This window comes from Eucyclogobius newberryi, unplaced genomic scaffold (assembly GCF_026437365.1).
Source record: "Eucyclogobius newberryi isolate DKJ021-1_F unplaced genomic scaffold, fEucNew1.0.hap1 SCAF_19, whole genome shotgun sequence".
Lineage (NCBI taxonomy): Eukaryota > Metazoa > Chordata > Actinopteri > Gobiiformes > Gobiidae > Eucyclogobius > Eucyclogobius newberryi.
In genome coordinates, this window is record NW_027315823.1 from 11,786,934 (window position 1) to 11,813,638 (window position 26,705).

The window sequence follows — 26,705 nt, forward strand, 5'->3', positions numbered from 1 at the left end:
TTAGGTTAAAGAGCAGACTCAGTGATTTTATTACTGGTCACACAAATCCAGAGTTTACGAGATAAAAAGCACATGAAGGCAAACAAGTTGGAACCTTGACATTTATTTCGGAATCCTGTGTTCCCGAGGACCACATGAACGCGGGGGCGGTAGTAGCTAAGTCTGAACGTCACCGAGTTGAATCCCGCTCTCAAAATAATCATCCTGGTAGAGTGGTCAGATCCACTGGCCAAGAGGTTTGGCATGGTGATTGCAGCTGCCTCAGGAGAATAGTCGCCGTGTCCTTAGGCAAGACACTTAACCTGCCTGCGTACACTGGTGTGTGAATGGGCGAGTGAATGAATGGGTGTGTGGTTCCTTGAGGTAAAGCACTTTGAGTTCCTGGAAGGTAGAAAAGTTCTATATAAATGGGACCTTTTACCATTTATTTAAGGCAGCATTAATCACATCTGCTGCTCATGTCTAACCAGGAATTAATTAATTAAAAGTCACCAAAACGGTCAAACTGGGGAAAAACTGGCACTTTTTTTTGTAAAATCTTAAAATGTGGAATCTATCCTGGCCTTTGCACTTTACACTTTAGATAATCGGAAGGAGTCTGATGAACTATAATTCCCTGCAACGGATTCAAACATATCTGAGTCCGTCTGTTTCACCTGATATAGTTCTTTCAATTAATTTCCTCTTCTTTTTTTTGGATCCGGCAGGAAAAACTGTATCTTGGCCGATGAGATGGGTTTGGGGAAGACCATCCAGTCAATCACGTTCCTGTATGAGATGTTCTGCCTGGGCATCAGGGGGCCGTTCCTCATCATCGCCCCGCTCTCCACCATCACCAACTGGGAGAGAGAGTTCAGGACGTGGACCCCCATGAACGTGATCGTCTACCACGGCTCGCAGATCAGCAGACAGATGATCCTGCAGTACGAGATGTTCTACAGGGACGCACAGGTGAGGACTGCGGGATTAGTTTGACCCAGGAACTTCGGGTAGATTGTTATAGTCACGAATGTCGTCCGTGTTTCTTGTCCTGAGCGAATCGTCCCTGTCTCTGAAAATATTTGTTAATAAATAACTAAAAACTTTCTGTAATCCAGCATACTCAGAGGTCCTCGGGCAATTTCAGTCTTGTGTGAATGCTCATGTCTGATATGGACCGTTATTAGTCCGTGCATTGAGCTTAACTTGACTCAAAATGTCAGCGTCCATTTTACGGCCACATTTTATTTTCCGGACTATAAGTTGCACCGGAGTATGAAATGTAAAAATAATATGAAAATAACTAATAATATCACATATAAGTCGCTCTGGAGTTTAAGTATAAATACCGGTATATATGAAAAAAGGTGTGACCTATAGTCCGGAAAATACGATATTCAATATTATTAATTCACTCCGGAACCTTCTCCAATCCAATTCATGTTTTTTTTTTCAACAATTAAAAAGTAAAAAAGCTCAAAACAAACTGCAGTAAAGACATGACCCATAGAAGTACAACCCGTTCGAATAAGGCTCCGTTTTACCTAAAGACGTCTATAACATGGAAATTAGCAGCTGGAGACGGCTGGTGTGGAGCATGACCTGGCTCTGAACTCTTTCTACTTCAGGAAGGCTCCGCCCAATGGGCTGGACTTACCACAGAATAGGATAAATATCGGAGTTCTCGACCTAAATTCTTTTATTGACAATGACTCTTGGATGAGAGTCGAAATGTCTATTTTTCTAACTGAGTCCAGATGACTACAACTGAAGCTTTGTTTGTTATGAATATTTTCTTTTTATTTCTAAAACATGAGATGCCAAACTAAATCAGGCTCATCAGGAACTTCCAATGAAGCTGATGGTTTGTGGGTGTGTATAGGAGGGGTATATTATGGTATGTGTGAAGTGTAGTGTAGTGAAGAACGCAATACATACATTAGTTTGTGACCTCAATCATTCGTCCATTCAATATTTTCGTCTTTATTTCATATTGCTAAAATGCATCTCACTGTTTACAGAGTTCAAACTGATCTGAAAAAGTAACATTTCAGTAACAATTTGATTTCCGGGTGTAATAAAGTATATTTAGATTTACCCCAGTACAGATATATTGTAAACTATAGGATGAAAAAGAGACTGCTGTGTGCTGTCAGCATCTGATTATAGAGCATTTCATTCTCCTCGCAGCACGAAGTGTTAGTTCGCTCACATTTGTTAGCTTTACAGCGACGGCAAATGCTGCACTGGGTTGTGAAAGTTGTGGAAAACACTTATGAACACTTCACGGTCAGTCATGGGATGCTCTGAGTGCATTAGGTAAGTGAGCGATACATGTGCACTGCTGTAAACGGTCTCACTAGCTTTTTCTCACAGCTTTTCACATTTTTTAAGACAAAAATACAGCATCTTCAGAATCAGAAAAGGTTTATTGCCATTGTCAATGAACAAAATTCACAAACATAGGAACTTGTCTTGGTGATTCGGTGCAACATAATGTCAACAACAATTATTATTTCTATGCAAACCGGTACGTAGTCTATAAAACTTTTTAAATGTTTTCTGGTTGTCGTCAGGGTAACACGATCCCCGGGGGGATGAAGTTCCACGGGCTGATCACGACCTTCGAGATGATCATGGCGGACTGTCCGGAGCTGAGGAAGCTCAACTGGAGATGCGTGGTCATCGACGAGGCGCACAGGCTGAAGAACAGGAACTGCAAACTCCTGGAGGGACTCAAACTCATGAACCTGGTCAGTGGCACTCCCTTTGCCCAAAATACTGTGTCATATAATATCTACTTTAAAGGAGACGTATTATGCTTTTATGCTGTTACCTTATATTTAATTGCAACATAAGTAGATCACCATTTTTATAGTTTGTTCATTCTTAAAATGCAATATTGATCCAAACCGACTTAGAAACAGGTCCTGACTTACTGTTCAAAATTGCAGGACTGATAAGCCCCGCCTCTAAATAAGACTAATGTAGGATTTGTGGCGCTTGATGAAACAAAACCAACATTTTCTTGTCAAACTCTTGAAATGTGGTCGTTATCCTTATCGTTAATCTTAGCACAGATTGTCATTAAACTAAACGAATCTTCAACGTTGCATTTCGCCGTAGCAGGCAGTGGATTGTCATGTACATGTTTTTCTTTTTGACGTGGTTAAATGTTATTTAGAACCCTACATGAGTTACAGCAAAGTAAAGGGATGTGGGCGGGGATAGGGGGATTCCTGTGAAAACAGGAATTTTCTGAGCACTGGAGCCTCAGTTGCAGGAAAATATAGGATTTCTCAAACCTGCAGGAATCAATCAAAATACAACTTTGAGTAAACTAATGATGAGGTAAAAAGGTTAAAAGTTGATGTTACATAATTTCATTGAATCATTGTCAATATTTTTTTTTGCTTTCACATCCACACATGAATCAGTCTGCAGTCCATTCTCGTAGTGTTCAGTTCAGCTTCTAAAACTTGATTTATCCTTAAGTGTGTTGTGTTTGCAGGAGCACAAGGTCCTGCTGACCGGGACGCCTCTGCAGAACTCTGTGGAGGAGCTCTTTTCTCTTCTTAACTTCCTGGAGCCGCTGCAGTTTCCCTCCGAGAGCACCTTCTTAGAGGAGTTTGGAGACCTCAAGACAGATGAACAGGTCAGTGTAAAATGTATTAATCATTTTGAAAATCAGCCATTTTCTTCGCTCCACTCTATGCTATATATCAGATATAAACTAAAGAATTACATTGTTTTGGTCTGGTGGAGTGTCACCGCCTGCTTATCTCCATGGGGATTTTATTGCTTTGTCTGGAATCTCCCACAGTGTGATATTCAACATCTTCAACATTTACATTGCTGGGAAAAACACAAAGGGCTTGCCTCACCTGCTTGTCTCCAAGCAAAGCAATAACATTTCCATGGAGACATGCAGGTGTCAGACACCCTCCCCTGTGAAGCTATATAATGCACCTTTAAAGCAAGAAACAGATATTAATAAGAAATGTGTACATGTTTTCAGTATATTCCCAGGTCCATTTGTCTGCACAGCAGCCTAAAGCTGGTGTCACTGTTCTGTTTGTTTCATCTTATACGACTTATGTATGTCTCACTTCAAGACATAGGGACTTTCAAGTGTCATTGTGTGATGGTTCACACCATCAGTCGTGACTACCACCAAAGTTTGTCTGAGTGAACATCAGGCTCTAGGCTGTGTTCAAGTCACTGGTGGAGGCAAGCGCTATATGTCAGTGGTGTTTTTGAGCCTGTTATGTTGGTAAATGAAAGGAAAATGGGGAGATACATGAGGGTGATAAATAGGGCTGCAACTAACAATATTTTGTTCATCATTCTTTCGCTTAATCAATTAGTTGTTTGGAACGCAAAAAGTCATGTGATGAAAAGAGTTTTACTGAATGACGACTGTTTAAATAGATGAACTTGTTGCAGCTCTGGTGATAAATCACAACTGAGCTTTTCTGCTGCGAGGAGCGCTTATGTTTACCATTTACAGAAACTGTCGACGCAGCAAGAGGAGGGTTCACTCTGCGACAGCAATTCCAACATTTCAGTCATGTTTGTTATAAGTCACAGCTCGTCTTTGGTCGCACGTCCTTTAAGTTGAATTGTTGTCCCTGTCTTAGTGACAGGATCTATGAGCCACCATTGTCATAGTGTAGTATATTTGAACTTTTTGCATCCCGTAAGCACAGATTGTCACAAAACATGCATGGTTGTGGATACTTTGACCTTTGCCCCCTTGACCCCTGTGCTGTGCTGCTGCAGGTGAAGAAGCTCCAGGCCATTCTGAAGCCCATGATGCTGAGGAGGCTGAAGGACGACGTGGAGAAGAACCTGGCGCCCAAAGAGGAAACCATCATCGAGGTAGGGTGAACGACAATCGTGAAAGAATTAATCATTATTGTTTTCCTCCTCACAAACATAACAGAGCCACTCTTTAAAGTCTCTGGTACGGCTCATGAAAAATAATCTATCAGGCTCTGTGTTGTTGTTTATTAAGGTTGTATTGTACAGTGTGTGTAGCATACGAGGTCGAATGTATTTTCTTTAATTAGCAGTGAAACTCCCGACAATCAAACGGTGCCCAATTGTTGTAGTAATGCAAAAAAGTTAGTATTTTTTAGCCTGGTGCTTGGGGTTTCTGCAAATTCCCTGTTCATGATCCTACAGAAGCCCAGAATTGGTAAGAATACAGATATAAAGAGAGTTATACATATGTTATAAAAATGCTGTCACCTTCAAACCACTTTGAGCTCCACTAATTGTTGGATTTATGGTTGTAATCCCACATTTTATTTGCATTTTATCTATCTAACCTGTTTTTTTTCTTCCTTTTGCTTGTTTTTCTATAACAAAAAAGAGAGTTATTGGCTTTCCCTTATAAATGAGATGAGATAAGTTTAAAAAAATGACATAATTTGATCAAACGTTTAATCCGTTTGTCACATTGTTTATACTGAAATAATACTGTGGCTCTTTCTGACTTTTATGGTTTGAAATGGCTTGTATTCTGTTCATGTTTGTGTTCGGTTGAAGGCGTTTGATTTGTCTGTGACTGCAGCTATTGTGACATTGAGAGGTTTTATTTATGTGCAGTGTTTTTCATGGGACAAGTTTAAAACGCGTGGAAATAATACACATTAGCTGTTTGTTAGCGTCGCTTCATGCTATTAGCTCCAGGACAAACTCCACGCTGTGTCCACGCAGAGGACGGAGGAGCGTGGACCTGTTCTGTATTATTTCCACCTGCTTTAAACACTGCACGTAAATAAAAACCCTCAACTATACTATAGCTCCAGGACTAACTTACGCCTCTGCCCTCTTAGTTAGTTTAGGAGAGTTTAAGAGCGCTTAACGCAAACTCTGCTTTTCAAATTAGTAACATAAAGCAGAGACCTTGTGGAAAGTTTAGAAAGAAGTTAACTTAAAGTGTTGCTTTTGATAATTACTATGGAAGTACTCACTGAAACTGCACTGCTTTTCACGGAAATATAATTAACCCTGACCCAAAAGGAAACATTGTCATTATTTTCTTGGTAACACTATGGAAACAGGCCTGTGAAGTGCATTTCTTCTACATTATGTTACTGACATTGTATTACAAAACAACACACGGCCACAAGGGGCTGTCACACCATTGCACACCACTATTACTGTGTCGCAAAGTGTGACCAAAAGCGTCAAGTCACATTCTGTGTCTTTTGCAGGTTGAGCTGACCAACATGCAGAAGAAGTATTACCGTGCCATTCTGGAGAAGAACTTCTCGTTCCTGGCCAAAGGAGCCAATCAGCACAACATGCCCAATCTCATCAACACCATGATGGAGCTGCGCAAGTGCTGCAACCACCCCTATCTTATCACAGGTGTGGACCCACATCACACACACGCAGAACCTTCTAGACACATGTAAAGCCCTCGTGTTTATTATGGTAAAGTCATGGGATGATCTAAACTAGGATCGGATATGGCAAATAAAACCAAGTGTTCACCTTTGTTTGCCCGAGCGCCGCCAGTCGATGTAATCCTTCTTTCGGTTGTATTTGTTTACATAGGGCTGCCGAGCTCCAGAGAAAATAAGCTCTACACAAGCCGTTTTCTGGCCCAGGGAATCAGTGCATTGTTGACGTGTTGGTCACATGAACATCACACACTAATCAATCTACTTTATGGCGTGTTTTAGCAGCAAGACTTTTCCGTCGCTCTTCATTTAGAATAATTGAGTTTCCGCTCGACCGAAAGTGAGATTACAACAGAAGTGCCTATTCGTGGCAAAAAGAGGCAAAAGTGGCTGAGAATTACCCAGAACAACTGACTAAATTAGACCACTTATTCTGTTTTTGTGAGCAATATTTTACCAAGAAAATAATTTTTATATTTTTCTTATCAGAGTGAAATTAAATGGTTATGAATTACATGTTTTAATGGCAACTACCATTACTTCAGTGGCATTATAGGCACATATATAACTACTGCACTACTTCTACTATCACGACTACGCTGAAGTCTTTTGCGAAATCTACTAAAACTCTGCTGCTACTGTTTTTGTTCAGGCAAGAAAACACACTTTGCTTATCGTTTTGACTTCTGTTGAACCAAACCCATTTGAACTTTTCTTTTCACTCAACCACTGATAATGAAGTTATAATTTGCTAAAACATTAGTTACCACATTATAAGTCGCTCTGAACTATAAGTCACACCAGCTAAAAAAAAAAAAGCATAATAGAGAAGAAAATAACATATATAAGTTGCACTAGTGAATAGGTTGGGGGAATTTGGGGGACATTAATTTGATAAAATAGAAAAGAACAGACATTTCATCTTGAAATGCAATTTAAAATAGTAACAGATTAGAGAACATGGTGAATAGGTGTACGTATGCTAACGTAACACCTTCAGCTACACAACGCACAGACAACAAACTCGTAAGTGTCTGGTATGTTAACGTAACATATTAACAGTTATTCAGATAACTATAGCATAAAGAACATGCTAACACGTTTACCAAAGCATCAGTTTTACCCCAAATCACTAAATCCACTGAATTCTTCTTCCTCTGTGTCACTTCTAAACAACTCCACAAACTCCAGAGGTAAAGGAAGCGCTGATTCTTCTTCTGCGTCGCTTAGAGCCTAGAGCGCCCTCTTGTGGTTATCAGTGTGAAAATACTTAACATGTGAAATGCTGTTGCCAGTGTGAAAATAACAAACAAAAATGATATAATGACGTGTTAATAATATCACATATAAGTTGCGTATAGTCCGGAAAAAACGGTAAATCAGAAACATCTCTACCTCCCCCAGGAGCCGAGGAGAAGATCTTGGAGAGTTTCCGTAAGAGCCACAGCCCCGACGCCCTGGACTTCCAGCTCCAGGCCATGATCCAGGCGGCAGGCAAACTGGTGCTCATAGACAAGCTGCTGCCCAAGCTGCTGTCAGGAGGCCACAAGGTCCTGGTCTTCAGCCAGATGGTGCGATGCCTGGACATCCTGGAGGACTACCTCATACAGAGACGGTACAACACGAGCTCAAAGCACTGTGGGAAAAGACAATGACAGGGAAAAGAAACTACTCAATTGTATGGATGTAGTTGTAGAATATTGTTGTAGATCTCCTTCAGGTGGTACATGGTTTCTTTTTTTAATTGCATTACATATTTTGCAGTGTTTTTCCCCAACACAAACAATAGAACACGACACAGAAAACAAACAAAATCTAGACATCCACTAAATAAAACAAAAATTTCAGCACAACAAATGAATGAATGATTTGGTTCCCGTCCTTGATTATTGGTTCAGTTTGAGTCATTACCTTTTTTTCTGGTAATGGCCTTCTTTCTGCTGCCTGGAGTACGTACCAATATTATTGTGTCCATGGCTTGGGTTTCTAGGCCCAAATACATAGTTGTGAAATCAGGTGGGATGGTGGTGTCAAACAGAGTCTGTAGCGCTTTATTTATCTCAGTCCAATATTTCTGAGCAACAGGACAGTCTCAAAAAACCTGGCTGCCACAATTTCTCCAGCCGTTGGAATTTCCTTGTGAATAATGAGCAGTTTGACACGGTGTTGTGAAGAAACGTGTTACATTTTTCCAACAAAATTCCCTCCAAACATGTGATTTTGTGGTTCTCTATTGTGATGAATGTTCCCACCATTCGTCTGTCAAAACAAGATTACCTTCTTGAACCCGATCTTCATTGTGCAAGTCAAATGCCATTTTCATTATACCTGTCACTCAATTAATGATGAAAAATTATCCTATTTTTTACACTGAATTCTATTCCACTTCACCTGTAAATTATGTGTGCAAAGTTAATATTTTATGTTGCCAGAAATCTATGATATGTTTATTCATATTTTATTACATTTCATTTGCCCTCATGGTTGAATAAATCAAGCTTGTTTCTAATACAATAAGGCACATATAAAGCATTTCAAAACGAAAGACAAGCAACAACAAATTCAATCGTCTTATAATTGTGATAATTTAATCATTATGGAAACATGTCGCTCTTCTTCTTCTGCACGTCTCCAGTTACACATACGAGCGCATCGACGGGCGAGTGAGAGGAAACCTACGGCAGGCCGCCATAGACCGCTTCTGTAAACCGGACTCGGACCGCTTTGTGTTCCTGCTGTGCACCAGAGCCGGGGGTCTGGGCATCAACTTGACGGCAGCCGACACGTGTATCATCTTCGACTCCGACTGGAACCCACAGAACGACCTGCAGGTACCACGCCTCTGCTTTCCACTGGGGGTTTTATACAACCTGATAATGTTAAAAAATAGTGGTCACACAGTTATTGCTACCATAAATGGAAATATATGTTTAAAAGTGAGATTCCATGTGACCAGGGATGTCACGATTTAAAATTATGGTGAGAGTAAACGTTTTTCGATTATTGAAATCACGGTCAAAACAACAATAAAATCCAATATTTTCTTTCCTTCTTGTTTTTTCAATACAATAACGCTGCTCAATGTGTGATCTGCTTTATGAAAACAAACTTTCTGAATCATCAATTTGACGTAAACAGCAAGAAAAAAAAGCACTTTACATTTAGGTTTACTTTGAGGAAAGGCTGAGCAGAAAATACTTCATTTCTTTTAATTAAACTAAAAAATACCTAATGCAGTTCAAAAATTGTCATTTTTCTACAAATTAAATTTGTTTGAATATTTTTCTTTTTCTTGTAAATACAATAAAATAGTTTTGTCTTTTTGATTATATTGTGACCTAAATTATCACAATTATCGGATTAACCTAATAATCTTGACATCCCCACATGTGACTTTATTGGGGAGGTTTACAACGGATGGCAAAGTGCTTTTGTTCAATGTATATATATAAACAATTGCACAACAAAAAACAATAAAACAGACTGCAGCAAGTTTTCTACAACGATATAGTATATTATACATATTAAATAAACACTTTTCTGCTGGTGTCACTTTTCTGCTGGTCTCCATGCAGTTATTGTTTGCATGGAATGTTTCCACAGTATGGCATTTCTCATCCGATATGTGATGCAGTATAATGCACCTTGTAATACTTGATCATCGTTGGTAAAAACTGTACCTGATTGTCTTAATAAATGTAAACAACAGAACCAGTTTATTTTAAAGCGGCGCATGTATCGCTCGCTGTATTGCTTGCTTACCTTCGGCTTTCTGAACATCCTACATTTTCACCACAATCAGTTTATAAGTGCGTTTCACAACTTCCATAGGCCAGAGCAGAGTTTTGCCATCACGGTACAGCTAACAGACATTAGCATGCTAACAACACACTTCTGCTTCGTGAAGAATAAAACGTTGCAGAGCTGCTTTTAAAATATATCTATTCCGAGAAAAGACAGATTTTTACTTTATAAAAACAAATCGGGTACAGCCCCTTTTAAACATTTGTTAAAACTTGCCAAACTGCTCAAATATTCTAATACTTGTGTAGATATTCCTTGATTGCGGTGTGTACTTTCTCTCTTATAGGCCCAGGCGCGCTGTCACCGGATCGGTCAGAGCAAAGCTGTGAAAGTGTACCGCCTCATCACCAGAAACTCCTACGAGAGGGAGATGTTCGACAAGGCCAGTCTCAAGCTGGGGCTGGACAAGGCCGTGCTGCAGGACATCAACCGCAAAGGCAGTCTCAACGGGGTGAGACGCGTCGCCGCGGACTTCTCAGGACGTCCCGCTCGACCTCAGAAGTCCCATTTTATTTTACCTCGAAGAGACGTTTTATCCGAGTTTCTGCGGTCGAGTCGGAAATGCAATGAGCAGTGGATTACAGTGACAACTCAAACAAGTGTTAAACTATGTAAATCCAAGTTCATTTAGTGTCCCAGACGTTACATTTACTGTTTATAAAGTAATGTTGAGTAATTTTTTGCTACATTGAGAGTCATTTTTTGCAACGTGAGCATTTCAGAGCGAACAAATCGAACTTTCGGAATGACAAAATAAAGTTAAAGGTATTACGGACGATTTTAGTTGTCAATATCTGTTAAAAATAGACTATTAGATGTGCAACAGGCTTTTACGGATGGTAAACTTAAAAAAAAAAATATATATATATAAAAATAGATTAAGTGTGGACGTGGTGGGGCCAGTAAAACGTTCACCAATTGTAAACGACATTACCACACTACCTACTAGACAACGTTTCATTTACGAAAACCCCTCAGTTCTCAGCGGTTTCTTCAAACTGTAGCTTCCTCTCTGCTAGCACGACGCTCATTAGCCGCAATACAAAGTCAGGGTTTGAGGTTGCTGAAAAAGAGTAGCCGAGGGGAAAAGGTAAAGTAAAACCAAACTTAAGTGATTATCAGATTCTTTCCAACGATAGCATGCATTGAAACCAATAAAGGGTCTTTAAAACAGGTCGCTAAATGGTACGTACGTTTTATTTATCGTTTGAAAGCTTGAGCGAGTGCGTTTTTTTTTTTCAATTACACACATGCGATCAGCTTTGAGTTGGAACGATGCAGTAGCAGCAGCGGTTCCGGTCGTAAACACAGACATTTCCCAGCGTAAAAAGGAGGCGTTACTTCTTAGGCAGTGGTAGAACACGCACAAATGACACCGAGCACAAATCCCGGTAACGCCAACACTATAATCGCACGTAAAAGACCGTTGTAGACGTTATAACGCGGCTCACGTCCGTGTGCGTTTATCGCCCGGCGCAGGTGCAGCAGTTGTCCAAGCTGGAGGTGGAGGACCTGCTGAAGAAGGGGGCGTACGGAGCTCTGATGGACGAGGAGGACGAGGGCTCCAAGTTCTGCGAGGAGGACATCGACCAGATCCTTCAGAGGAGAACGCAGACCATCACCATCCAGACCGAGGGCAAGGGATCCACGTTCGCCAAAGTGAGCGTGTGGCCGGGGCGAGGGATTGGAAGGCGTGACGTTCAACTCTGATTACGGGTGTCACAATGTCAAATTTTAGTGTTACGTTTGTTGTTACGCAATGATCTACGAGGACAAATCAAACTTTCTCACGGACAAAATAAAGTTAACGTGACTGAAACAGAAAGATTAAAAAAAGGACTTTACGTCTTTTATATTCCATCTAATGTCCAAACAAATACATCTAAAAGGTAAATTTGCTTTGAAAATTGTCACGATTATTATTTTTTTGTTTGTATTATATTGTTTTTTGTTTCTATTATATTGTGATCTGAATAATTACAGATATCGATGAATCTAATTATCTGAACATCTGTAGGTTTGATCATGTAACAGGGAGGAAAAGCATTGCATAATTGATACACGAGTATATACTTTTTAGAATTGTTTAAAATTAAACCAGGTAAATTAAAAGTAAACTACTTACTTACTGTTTATATGCAGATTGACTCTTGTATCATCAATCCTGTTTATGAGCTTGTCTTCTCTGAGCACTCATAACTCACACAGTTTGAATTGCCTCATGGGGGAAAAAAATCAGTTTTTGAGTCCGTAAACCAACGCTGGACTCTTTCTGTTGCCTAAGGGCTTCATTTATGTTCTTATATTTTCATTGTTCGTACCTCACTGGAAACAGAGGTGTAGTTTGTGAAATACCTTTAACCAAAAGCCAACTAAAGCAACTCAAATATCCATATATCAGCTTTAAAACAGAGCCAACAGTATTAAAGACTGATTTATTAGAAGTTTATAACACATCTGATGTTAATACGTAGAAATAAAATATATATAATAGATGTTCAAAGTGTATGTTAACATTACCTACATTTTTTTTTTTTTTTACTTTTAGGCCAGTTTTGTCTCGTCTGGAAACAGGACGGACATCTCTCTGGACGACCCGAACTTCTGGCAGAAATGGGCCAAGATCGCAGAGGTGGAGATAGACTCGAGGTCTGAGAAGGTAAAAGTGAAGGTTATAGAACATGAGCAATTAAGTAGAGCTTGTTTAATATGAATTTATTTATTTACTCCATGTCATTTCAGCCGACACGGATATGCAGTATTTGTCTCGCTGTTGTGGCCAAAAATATCGAAAAATGTATTATATTGCTGTTAAATACTTTCATTGTTTAAATCAATTCAAAATGACAGCAAAAAGAGCTGATTTAAAATATATTAAAAACATCTAGTTTAATCTCCCAAACAAGAGTATAAATTGATATTTTAACTCTTTTCTGGTTGAATTTATGGTCAATTCCATAATGGTTTGTGCAATATTTGAACCTCAACTTTTACACACATTTTAGCACATTCTTGAAATATTATCTGAATATTGTTATCAATACTATGCAAGAACTGTTCACAAATTCACTTTGACCTCCACAAAATGTATTTTTTTGGATAGAATACAGTGCAGAGGAACATGTAAACATACAGCTTGTTCTTTAACCTCTTTCTCGTCTAATTCCGTTACAAATTACAAGAAAAAAAACGCGAAACATTCCCCAAAATCACTTATACTGCAAAAATATATCATCCATCTTGAAATGAAATAAAAATCAAAACCTGCACGACATTTTTGAAGCCTCGTGTCAGCTCCAAGACAAGACGAATGTCAAAAAAAGTCTTCGATAAAAGCGGAAAATCAAACAATGCGGGGTGAAAATGTGGCGGCACACTCTGCAAAACGCATACAAATTGGGAACGCGCGGCTGCAAAAAAAAACAAAAAAAATCCCGGTCGCCTACCGCCAGCTCAGACAGATGGGAGCTCTTAATGACTGAACTACACACGCTGCAGTTTTAGGCCGTGTGCGACTCGTGAGCTGAATACCTGATCATGTCGCTCCTCATCTGCACCCTTTTCTAGCTTTTACATGCACTTTTTGTTCTTTTTAAATTCAGTTCAGAAAAATTCTATCATTAACAATGGGGCAAAGACAAAGTAATACAATCCAGTGCGCCTTTTCTATTTGAAGTGCTTTATTTGTCATTATATTGTACTTGTCAGATAGGGATGCGTACCGCTACGACGGACCGGATCCGGACTTGTAAAAACGTTTCGGTTCAGGTCCAAAAAAAACGAAACCCCGTTGATTCGGTTCTGGACTCATTAAAAATCTACCACTCACATTCTATATCCTTTACGTTCTAGAATCTAAACCCATCTGAAACCTTCCATAGATCGCGAATTTCGCGCTAGAAAAGACGTAAACACTGACATCGCTGTCAATGGCGCGCCCGGAGCATCAGCGATGCACGCGTCTTCCGCGCGGCAGAAGTTGAAGCCAGCGCAATGAGTTTAAAGATCACTGGCTTAATTGAAGCGTTTAAAGTCGCCGCGTGCGTCGCCGCTTGTGTCGCTCCGTGAGTTAGTTTAAGACGCTTGTTAAAGGAGCGGGTGGTTGGTTTGGGTGTAAATATTGTAACTTCTCGCTCAGGTCAGTAATGCTGGTTTAGTGCTCACAAGTTGTCACTTTATTTCTTGAACAGAGTTGGTTACTGTTGGCCGTAACCATGGTGATGGAACAGGAACGTCAAAAACTACCTCGTCTCCTGAGCCCGCTCTTAGCTCCGCCCCAGAGACCGCGCGCACGCGCACTAGAGACTAGGGTCGCTACAATATGAATAAAATAACTGTTATGTTGTGGTGTGATGTAGCATTTATTTAGGTGGGTTAATGTGCCAGATACATATTTATACATCTACATAAATACTAAGTCAAAGTAATATTGTTTAATTGCTGGATTCATCAATTGGAGCTTATATTTTGTAATAGTATTTGCATTCTACAGTTATTAAATATGGTCTTGTGTTTAATGCTGTTGATATGATGTATTGTGTGTAGTGTAAAATATTTTCATATTCTATTTTTGATACTGCTAAGTTGATTGATTTATAGTGGTTCTAGTTGACTGTTATGATAGTTTTTGAAGGTTTTTACCTGACTTTGATGCCAATGGAGCTGCAAAATTAAAGAGTGGAAATGTATCTAAAGGCATTAAACTTCAAGTGTGGGGAACAGCCCAGTCAAACCAGTAATACACTTGACAAACATAGTATCAGCTGAAACAGCTGCCCCAATACCAATACTCAACTTGCTCTTGTTCGGGAGTTGTTCCTCTAGTAAAACACATGAATGTGTGTTAGCTAGCTCGTAGCTTGTGATTTGTAAGTTGTAACTTCTGTTAATAAACAGTGAATAAACCAGATAAATTGAGTTTATTTCAGTCTGCAGTTAAGCCTTGTGTTTGATAGTCGTCCTTGTTCAAGTGTCTTCAGCTTAATTTAGCCAAGTAGCTTGTGTTATGCTCTTATAACATTATGCAAAAATGGCATGAGTTCAGCCGGACTCATTAGGTCCGGACCTGAACCTAAACCTCTGGATTCGAATCCGGACTTGAACCTGAACGTGGGTTTAGGTATGCATCCCTATTGTCAGAACACAAACACAATTCTTCTTCTTAGAAACATGTCAGACTGCGCAGGGATAGAGACAGGTTTAGGCCGTCTAGTATTTTAGCATAAAACTTTGTAGCTTTAATCACTATACGTATAACCAGCAAACATAGGTAAGAGACAGCTCATTCACGTCAGACCTGCTAGGAACTACTTACTCACTAGATATTTTCTCTCTGCGACACAGATAAACACAATGAAGGGCCAATAGTTTTCATTTTGTGAATGTAATGAGTGAGAAGGTTTTGAGTCTCTAGTACTATGCTGACGTGGGGAGAACTGCCACAACATTTGGATGTATGAACCAAAAACTCTTAGAGCCCGAACATGTGCATAATAGTGATGTGGCTGAACCTTTGCATGTTTGGAGCAGTGCCTTGGTCCATGTTCAAAATGCTCTGGCCTCTCAAAGTTATGATTAATGGTAAAAATGAACACACTAATCAGGAATTGGATGGTAAATGATTGGTTCTGATATCATGTGGTATGAAAATGAAAATCAAGTACAGATCACTGACCAGCTGAGGTTTTGGAGCTTTGCTCCCAAGTTTTTTCTCACGATTTTTCTTGATTTGACCCGGGCCCAGGAGTCGCTGGTGATCGACACTCCCAGGGTGAGGAAGCAGACTCGTCACTACAACTCGTTTGAGGACGACGAGCTGATGGAGTTTTCGGAGCTGGACAGTGACAGTGAAGACCGGCCGTGCAGGACCAGGAGGCTGGGAGAGAGGGGCCGCAGGTACCTGAGGGCCGAGTGCTTCAGAGTGGAGAAGAACCTGCTCATATTCGGGTAAGACCAGCAATACAAACGTTGTGAGTGTGGGCCATTTCAGCGTGATCATTAGATGGATTAGTTCCAGTATCGAGTGATTTAAAAAACACAAGATATTGGCTGATATTTGGTGATATTTTTTCTGTATGTGTCTGTGTTATTCCCAGTTTGTCCTCACTTTGGATTTGTCTTTTTGAATAGACATTAGATAAAATGACTTAAAAAAAAAGCTTCATGTTTACACAATCATGCAACAAATCCAATTACATTTTTCATTAGGCCCGAGCGCCACAAGCTGGCTAGAGGCCTATTAATCTCGTAAGGCCGTGCGAAGCACGGCTGCGAAAGTGCGCACGTAGTGCGCACGAAATCGAGCGCGAAGCGCTCGCCCACTTCCAAACACTCACTAACGCACTCCTTCACTCATGCACGCCCCGTGCATACTAATTAGTAGTAGGAAAATGGAACATTACCGTTGTAAACGGGCGAAGCCCGTGCAAAAGTGCGCACTAAACGAGCACTTTACATTGAGATGACGACCGCTTCGCGGTCGTCATCCCCATATAAAGCACTCATTTGCGCTAAGTAGCTCACGAATACGTTCCCCATCTCTTGCATGTTCCGTGCATATAAGCATGTAATGCAAAAATTTAACATTATTACTGTATAGAGGGCCAAAAACACAAAGTGGGCGGAGCCCACTCAAAATTAACGAAAGTACCCGTCAGTGACCAGGGACCCACACCATGAGGTAGGAAAGCGCGAGCGCTTTTCGAAAATGTATAGTTTATGATATTTGAAAAATGGGAAACATTGTTTTCGCATCGGAATATTATTAGGCCCGAGCCCCAGCAGGGCGGAGGGCCTATTGCTCCCGCAACGCTGCCTTCGGCAGCGTTGCAACTGTCTGACCAAACATGCGGGCGCAGCCCGCATGTTTGGTACCCCGTCGCCCCTGGCAAGTACAGTGAACTAGCCCATGCCGAAGGCATGGATCATGCATACTTACTCCTGCTATGACAGAAATAGTCAACAATGAGTGAATGGGCGTAGCCCATTCACTCATTGTTGACAACAGCAGCGCGAAGCGCTGCATTCCTCCAAAAACCCTCTTGGCATCGTCCCGTACGCGAAAATCCATGCCGCAGGCATGGGTCATGCTTGTATCTGCTCAAATCAATGGAAGTCTATGGGGAGTGGGCGGGGCATCCCGACGGAATAGGGAGTGACGAGCGCGTAAGCGCTCGTCATGATGATTCCACCCCATGACGGCATCGGGAAGGCTTAGAGCTTTCAAACGATGTATAATTTGTTGTTATAGTGGAAACGGCTATATTGTTTTTGCTAAAAATATTATTATTTTTATTTTTCTTGTTCTTCTGCTTTTTGATCTCTAATTTGACCCCCTGAACATGCTCAAAAACTCACCAAACTTTGCCCAAAATTCAGAATCGGCGAAAAATTTGATTTTTTCTGGGCCATTTTTTTTTTCGTTAAAAAATGGCGCGACAGCGCCACCGACAAAAGTCAAAATACATTGCGCCTATGGGAGACGCCCCGAGGTCAACTTTGGCGTAAAGCTACGAAATTCGGGACACGCATTCCTCTCGTGAGGACGAACAAAAAAAATCATTGTGGCCACGCCCCCAGACTTACCCTATGGCCGCCATCTTCCTTTGAAAATGAAAACAAGCTGAGTTAGCCATTTTGTTTACGTCAAACTTTGACGAACTCCTCCTAGGGCGTTTTGCCCACCGACTTCAAAATCGGCGTACGTCCTCTGGACAAGTGGGACATCTAAAGTTATCCAATTTTTTGAGATACCTTTTACGGTCTGTGTGCGGCGCAGCCGCAAAGTTGGACAACTTATTTTGGAATATTGCAGATCTAAAAATTGTTCCCATTTGATCAAAACCAGTCCGATTAGGACCAAATTTGAATCAGTTGTTAAACTTTCTAGTTTGGACCAGTTTAGGCTGACAAAATTGAAATGGGCGCGATTGCGCCCCCTACAGAGTGACCTTTAAATTAACATTGAAGGTCAAAAATTAGTTTTACCAAAATTGTCTAAACTTTACCCAAAATTCTACTTTGCCGTAAAAAAAAGCCAATCACAAAAATGCCTAATTTTTTACGGCGTAGTCGTAGCGATGACAGAAACCTCCCATGTTATCCCTATGGGAAAACCACAAAATCTCTCAAATTACCACATTTTTATGTTTTACACTTTAACGAAGTCCTCCTAGTGCGTTTTGCCCACCAACCTCAAAATTGGTGTACGTCCTCTAGACAAGTGGGGCATCTAAAGTTATCCAAATTTTAAGGATAACTTTTACGGTCTCTGTGCGACGGAGCCGCAAACGTTTCCCAGAATTCTGACTATTTGGCCTTCAGAGTGGTCTATAAACAATAGAGTTTTTCCAAATGACATGATATTTTGAACAAAATTCTAATTTGCCATCCTGATCATAAAAGTATGAGAGCCAAAGTCATATTTTGTACGGCGTAACCGTAGCGTTGACAGAAACATCCCATGTTATCCTTATGGGAAAATCGTAGAATCGCTCAAATCACCACATTTTTACGCTTCACACTTTAATGAACTCCTCCTAGGGCGATTGTCCGATCAAGTTCATATTTGGAGAATATCATCTACACAAGCGGGCCATCAAAACTTCCCCATATTTTGATTCTAAGTGCTACGGTCTCTGTGTGGCGGACCCGCAAATATATGTCAGAAATGGGAAAACAGCGAAATCTCTAAAATGACCACATTTTCACGCTTCACACTTTCACCAACTCCTCCTAGGCCGATTGCCCGATCAAGCTCATATTTGGAGAAAATCATCTACACAAATGGGGCATCAAAAGTTATCCATATTTTGATTTTAAGTGCTACGGTCTCTGTGCCGTGGAGCTGCAAATATACTGTCACAAATGGGAAAAACGCCAAATCCTTGAAATGTTCACATTTATGCTTCACACTTTAATGAACTCCTCTGTGGGCAATAGCTCGATCAAGCTCATATTTGGGAAAAATAATCTACACAAGCGGAGCATCAAAAGTTATCCATATTTTTATTCCAAGTGTCACGGTCTCTGTGCGCTGGAGCTGCATATTTGACCGACATTTGTGTTCATTTGCACTGGTTGTCCACATGTCCAATGTGTCGCTGTCTTAGTTCTTAGATAATTGCGTTAGCGCCATCTCTGTAAAATGCAGAGAGCAGAGTCGGAAGGCCGGCGGCCCGCGAGGGCCGTTGGATGCCGCTTGCGGCTTTAATCTTCTTCTTCTTCTTCTTCTTCTTCTCGGGACCAACCCCCCTATTTTTCACCCAGTGAACATTGACGAAAAGTCACAAAAATGTTCACACCTCTAAAAATCGTGCCTCTCTACATTCTGGCTATTTCCCTTTTCTAAAATAAAAAAAATTGTCGCGTCAGCGCCCCCAAATGTACCAAAAATGCATTGAGAGATGGGAAATGACCCAAAAAAAATCTGATCGTAGAATCATGAAATTTGGCGCAGAGGTAGATGGTGACAAGAGAAGTAAAAAATATTATTACGGCAACGCCGTCCGCCCAACCAAATGTCGGCCATATTGCTTCAAAAATGGCTAAACATGACTTCGGAGTTTTTCCAAACGTCGTACTTTTACGAACTCCTCCCAGGGCGTTGGCCCTAAAAAGCTGAAATTTGGTGAAAATGCTACTGAGGAGTGGGACATCAAAAGTTATCCAAATTACATTGATACCTCTCACGGTCTCGGTGCGGCGAAGCCGCAAACTGTAGCTAGAATTTCAGAAATCTCCCATATTTAAAATTTCTGCCGTTTGCGCAGATAAAGTCCGAATTGCGTCAAATTAGAATCAGTTGTTAAACTCTTTGCCCTAAACCTACTTGAAGTGAAATAAATTCATTTGGCGCCACAGCGCCCCCTACAGATTTTATATGGAGGTTAAATGTTTAGTTTTGCGAAATTATATGAAATTTGACACACAACTCAATTTTAGCATCCCCATCAAAAAAGTCAATGAGACCCATGTCATAATTGTTATGGCGTTGCCGTAACGATGACCGAAACCTTTCATGTTATTCCAATGGGGAAATCGCCAGAACATGTTTACACTTTAGACTTTCACAAACTCCTCCCAGGGCGTCAGCCCTATTAACCTGAAATTTGGTGAGACTCATCTTCAGGACCATCAAAAGTTATCCACATTTTCATTCAAAGAGTCACGGTGTCTGTGCGGCAAAGCCGCACATTTTGCCAAGAATTCAAAATAAAATAGCTTTTTAATGGTAAAACAAAGGGGAGAAGATGTGACAGCGTCACAGATTCAGCAGTAGGCGTAATAAAAGGACAATTGGGGCGCGTTGGCGGCGGCGTGGCGAGGGCCGATCATTGCCGCTTGCGGCTATATTTTCAATTTATTTTTGTAACGGCCCAAAATCACAACAGCAGTCGCCTCGGTGGGTGTTCCAGAAATGTTGATTCAAATAACAGAAGGTTAGAGAATCAAAGAATGAAATAATCAAAAGCTGATTAAACAATTATTACAGGGATTAAGCACATGGAGAGCTGTCCCAGAGCGTCCCCTGTCCTTAGACCCTCTGTCTGAGAGGAAAAACTACAAAAAGCCCAGTGGAAAAAAGAAGAAACCTTGAGAAAAACACAGTGAAGGAGAGAACCTACTCCAGGATGGTCCAATACTGAACCGGGACTGAACCGGGACTGAACCGGGACTAAACCTGGACTAAACTTGGACTAAACTTGGACTGAACCGGGACTGAACCAGGACTGAACCAGGATTGAACCAGGACCGAACCAGGACTGAACCAGGGAACCCGGGAACCCGGGACTGAACCAGGACTGAACCAGGACCGAACCAGGACTGAACCAGGGAACGAACCGGGACTGAACCGGGACTAAACTTGGACTAAACTTGGACTGAACCAGGACTGAACCAGGACCGAACCAGGACCGAACCAGGACTGAACCAGGACTGAACCAGGGAACCCGGGACTGAACCGGGACTGAACCAGGATTGAACCAGGATTAAAACAGGACTGAACCAGGCTGCAGATGGTGATGATACTAATAAAAGAAAATTCAAAGTTATAACAAATTGACACAAAAAACACAGTTACAGTATGTTTTTTGAAGAGCTTAAAAGGGGAAAAAGAAACAAAAGATAAGAAAATAAACATACTAATATATAATTTTCCATTTATGCACATTTCCCGACTTGAATAGCTATCACGCTGGCTAATTCACTCAAAAAGAGAGTAACAACGAACCTTCCGCTAATTTTCATTTTGCACAATGACGATATATAGGGATAGAATTTGTGCAATAAAGTCCGTAATTTTACTCAATTACATGGGGAAACAAACAAATGAAACGGTGCAGCCTCTTTAAGTACAGGATATTGTCTACCATTGCTCGGGTGCGAAGAATAATCACATTTTCAGTAAATAGGCGCACATTAAAGCGTTGTAGTTGTACCAGGCAGATGTGGTGACTAATATCCTGGTTCATTTCCCGGTCGGGTATTGTGTTTTTCAGCTGGGGGCGCTGGAAGGACATCCTGAACCACGGGCGATTCAAGTGGCACCTGGCAGAGAGGGACATGGAGGTGATCTGCCGGTGAGTACAGGACGCTCCACGCCCACGCAAACAGAGACGGCGTACCACTAAATAATTGCACGTCACCGGTCGGCGTTGCCACAAGTGAAGATCCGTTCGCCATAGTCCGCAAAGAATCCTGGCAAAGCAAATTTGTACCTTGTGTAAATTGCTTTATAAATCAAACGTTGTGTCAGTGTAATCCCTCATCCATCTTTTAAATACATTTGTATTTTGAGTGATTCATGTTGAAGTAATCCAATATTGTTCTGTATTTGAAGTGAGTGCTCAGAAAAATGTAGTTATGTGTTAGTTAGTTGTAGTCATGATCTATGGGTTTGATGGTTTATTACTAAATACCAAAAAAAAAAACATCATAATGTTTTCTTTAATCATCTGGTGGTATATTAGTTATTAGTATAATTAGGATAATAATTAGTATACCGTACTTTCCGGACTATAAGGCGCACCGGAGTATAAGTCGCACCAGCCAAAAAATGCATAATAGAGAAGAAAAAATCATATATAAGTCGCACTGGAGTATGAAATGCGGTTGCAAGTGTGAAAATAACAAATAATATCACATATAAGTCGTTCCAGAGTAAAAGTATATAAGTATAGATATAAGTCGCACCCTGGGCAAAACTATGAAAAAACTGTCATAGTTTAAGAAGACTTAGACTTATAGTCCAGAAAATACGGTAATTGACTTTTTGGAGCTTTTAACCATGAGATAACATTGTTCCCTTATCAAAAACATACCTGGAGTTGTATTTAGCTTCATTCACGCTAGTTTGATGAATTTGAGTAAATCTCTCTGAGCCTCAAAAAACACTCAAAGCTCTTGAGATCTTCTGCATTTTAAGTCCCTAAATCGTCTCGTTCTGAGCATTTCTTTCTCAAATCACGTTCATTACAACTGCCGTACATGATTACATTAGCACGGTAAGCTAGCTTTTGTTTATTTCTCCATGGTAATTCCCTCTGCTGCCAGTAGATAGAGTTTTAACATGAATGAGGGAACACATGACTGATTCAAAAGTAATGAGATGCCAAAGTAAAGGTACTCAAGAGAATGTTAATGACACAAATAACACATACTGCATCTTTTAATTACCCTTTTGTACCCGTTCATTTCATGGCAGTATATCATCGTGTGAAATGCTTTAGGGCTGTATTTGTCTTCATTTGACCCATGCTCAGTGCTTTGACTCCACCTCACTTGCTGTAAACAGAATGGCGTTTGTTTCGTTCCAGGGCTTTGCTGGTTTACTGCCTCAGACACTACAAAGGAGACGACAAGATCAAGAGCTTCATCTGGGACCTGATCGCTCCCACCAAGGACGGACAAGAGGACCAGACCCTGCTCAACCACTCCGGTCAGAAACACAACCCCAAAAATACCATGTTTACAAATAGATATTCTATTGCAGTGAGTAGTATTTAAATGTATTCATCATGATTTGGGGGATAGAATGCCTTCTTCAGAGGACTATGTATTCTGCTTTCACTGGGTTTTGTTGTAGCGTCTGATTTCTTGTGTAAGTTCAAATGTTAATACTTCAGTATATAGTATAGTAATACTCCTAGAGACAGTGCTGTTTGTTTTCTACTTCAATATTAGCGTGTTTTTGTTTGGTTAAACATTATCTCCTACATTTTACACTAAAACCAGTGACACTCGTGTCGAGTTCTTAAAGTGACGTCTGTGTCGAGCTGTGTCACTCTGTCACTTTAAGAAAAGTCACATGACCGACACATCTGCTGTGTCATTTAGTGTTGCTCGTGTCAGAAGCTGAAGCTGCAGCGTGAGGCTCAAGTGCTTTGTCGGTTTGCTTAGTGGTTCTCTGATGATAAATATTTGCCGGTTCCTCTTAAAGTTATAATTGAATAACCTCTCCAAGCCCTGTTTTACAATTATTTTGACATTAATTTTGAGTCACGTTTTATTACAGCCCACTTTATTGTACAAAAGCCTGTTATTTGATTTAATTACTAAGATTGAGTTTCCTTCTCAATAAGTTATCTCTTTGTTGATCATCAGAACACCTTGTTATTCATTTTTTTAATGAACGAGACTTGTGTTGTGTTAATGTCTGTTTAAGAAGCAGTAGTCCTACCTTTTTTCAGACCACGAGATGGCGCAATACAGTATCAGGAATGTGTAAGATGCACCTTGACGCGTCAGCTACTCATCACTACTAAAAACTGCTCGTTTAGACATATTTACTTCTGGTAGTTTTAAAAAGAGGGGAGCGCAGATAATATAAAATAATCTAATTAAATCAAAACACACAAAAGTGAAAGGTCAGATGTTTTTTTCTTTTTGTCTAATAGCCTATAAGTTGCATATCATTGGCACATATGTTACTTATGAAGCACAATTATATTTTGCAATGATACAAATTCAGAGCTGTATTACAAATCATTAAACCAAATAAACGATGAACTCTAATGGATACATATTATGCCAGATTTAAGTGTTCTGACCCTTTCCCCTCATCAAAAACAAAAGTGCATTTAGCTTCATTCACACTTGTTTGATGAATCCTAGTTAGACAGTCTCCTCGCCTCCGAGCGTCAAACTGACTCTCGGTCTGTGACGTGACTCTGAGAATCTTTGTCACTGTTTTTAAATCCATAAATCATTGCCGGACTCGCTCTGTGCATTTCTGCCGTAAAATCACCATCAAGGCAACTGCATGCTTAAACCAGGAAGTCGGTGTTGATTTAAATTTGTGAAATGCTCGCTACAGCCTGGAGATCGAGCCAAAGCTCAGTTACTCGGGCATCCCTAGGCAGTGGCAAAATTATATTGTTTTTTGTAAAATCCTTTTCTTTTTTAGTTCTAAAATATGATATGCCAAAGTAAAGGTACTCAAGAGCATGTTTAAAGGCTAATAACAATACAAATAATGTATCATATTTGTCCTTTAAAGCACCAGGACTAAACCAGAACTAGAACAGGACCAAGCCAACAATACATCAGGACTAAACTGGGCTCAAACCATAAAGAGTGAAAGCTACTTTATATACGCAGGCTGGAGAAGGGAAAAAAAAACAACAACTAGCCCTCTAAAACATAAAGGTCGCGTAAACACTTGAAACAGACATCACGCCAAAACTATCAGTAAACCCGGAACTATGGGTCAAATTCAGAGGACACATTTCCATACGGGGGAAATAAAGGCTAATCTAATCTAGGACTAGAACAGGACCCGACCAAGTGTACGTAAACCCAGAATCAAAGCAGTACCGAGCCGGGACAAGCAGCGTTTTTTTTGTCTCATCCGGATGTGTTTGTGGCAGGTTTGTCAGCTCCGGTTCCCCGTGGCAGGAAGGGGAAGAAGCTGAAGACTCAGGGGGGAGCAGAGGTGCAGAGTGCGGACTGGCTCGTCCACTGTAACCCGGAGGTGGTGCTGCAGGACGAGAGCTACAAGAAGCACCTCAAGCAGCACTGCAACAAGTTAGTCCCACGCTCACGGGTCGATATATACTGTATGCAGCCAGGAGGGACGTGTTTTGTTCAGTCAAATACAAACTCTTCCATTAAAAATACACATAATTAATTTCACAAATCATAAGAAATTTACTTAACTGTGTTGGAAAGCTGTAGGATTGTCACTTTATACCTCTGTTTGGGAAGGTTTTGAGGTACTTTTTAATAGTTTTAAATGTAGATGATATGTTCAATATTCTACTTTGCAAATTTACAACGCAACATTCGCGTTATGTCATTTAAAATAAATAAATCTCCACCTCTAATTTAGAGTGATTTAGCATTTGAGACACCCTTTGCTAGAAACATTCCCATTTCCGCTCACCACCTATCCATGGGTTTGAGAGTGATGAAAAAATGGGACATTCAACAAATCAAACCAAAAATATTCTATCTTCATAAATGTCAAAACTTCAATATGGCATTTAAGAAAGAGAAGAAAAGAGGAAAAACGAAAAAGAGAAGAAAAGAGGAAAAAATATTTATACATAAAACTAGATACAAAATAATGATGATGATGATAATAATAATAATAATAATAATAATAATAATAATAATAATAATAATAACAATCATGATAATAATAATAATGATGATAATGATAATGATAATAATAAAATACGTTAAAAATAAAAATGGGCAGGACCAGAGAGGACAGAAGATAAATGGCTGGCATCCAACAAAAACGGCTGGTTAAAGCATATCAAGTTCAAAATAATTGTCCCGTATAGTCCATTGTTTCTTAGATTATTTCCATGTTGAGTCCAGAGGTTATTTTTGCCATTGTGCACATGTCGGTCATGATATTAGTCCAGCCCTTAATCATCGGAGCGGTTCGAGTCATCCATTTTATGTGACGACCTTTTTCCCAGGCGCCAGGAGAACGTTCCAAAGAATGTTCTAAGGATATTATGCCATCCACAGAGCTGTACTTCCATTGCATTACGCACTTTTGTTCATTTATTTATTTATTGCTTGTTTGCCTTTATTTGCTTCCGTATCCAGCAGGGCGTGGTCACTTTGTTGCAATGATGTAAGGGACGTACTGGAAAGGATTTATTACAACTATTATCACAATAAAAATGACTGAAAATGTCACTGATTTTGACTTTATACCCAAAACAAATAAACAGACTGTCTTCTTTAAACTCGAACCAGCATTTTTTATCATTAAATCAACGTTAATGAATGAAGCGTGCTTTTATATGGACCGAAAAAGGTCTATCTCATCCCAACACAATGCCAGGAAGACGGTTTCAGTTGCACTCAGGCATGCTAGAAAAACTGGAGCTCCGCCTGGGTCAGTTGGGTCTTGGGGTCAGAAAGACTTTCACATTTAAAAGCGCTGTACCTGATTTTTACTGTCTTAAAACGTGAAAAACAGATTGTGTTGAAACTGTTCCCACGGTCCACATGTGTCGCTCACTTACCTAATGCCTTTCGAGTATC

The 26,705-nt window shown here is 40.3% G+C and overlaps 1 protein-coding gene across 1 annotated transcript in view; it reads left to right on the forward strand.

Annotated features, from left to right (window-relative positions):
* Positions 1-26,705, forward strand: part of chd6 (chromodomain helicase DNA binding protein 6) — a 128,987-nt gene that overhangs the window by 68,037 nt on the left and 34,245 nt on the right. Inside the window, exons 13-26 of the mRNA XM_072451754.1 lie at positions 708-951; positions 2,556-2,732; positions 3,491-3,634; positions 4,762-4,860; positions 6,204-6,360; positions 7,800-8,010; positions 9,031-9,226; positions 10,486-10,650; positions 11,679-11,858; positions 12,748-12,858; positions 15,943-16,145; positions 21,698-21,778; positions 23,015-23,136; positions 25,067-25,223. Of these exons, the coding sequence (XP_072307855.1) occupies positions 708-951; positions 2,556-2,732; positions 3,491-3,634; positions 4,762-4,860; positions 6,204-6,360; positions 7,800-8,010; positions 9,031-9,226; positions 10,486-10,650; positions 11,679-11,858; positions 12,748-12,858; positions 15,943-16,145; positions 21,698-21,778; positions 23,015-23,136; positions 25,067-25,223 (2,247 nt within the window). The remainder of the gene's footprint in view (positions 1-707; positions 952-2,555; positions 2,733-3,490; positions 3,635-4,761; positions 4,861-6,203; positions 6,361-7,799; positions 8,011-9,030; positions 9,227-10,485; positions 10,651-11,678; positions 11,859-12,747; positions 12,859-15,942; positions 16,146-21,697; positions 21,779-23,014; positions 23,137-25,066; positions 25,224-26,705) is intronic.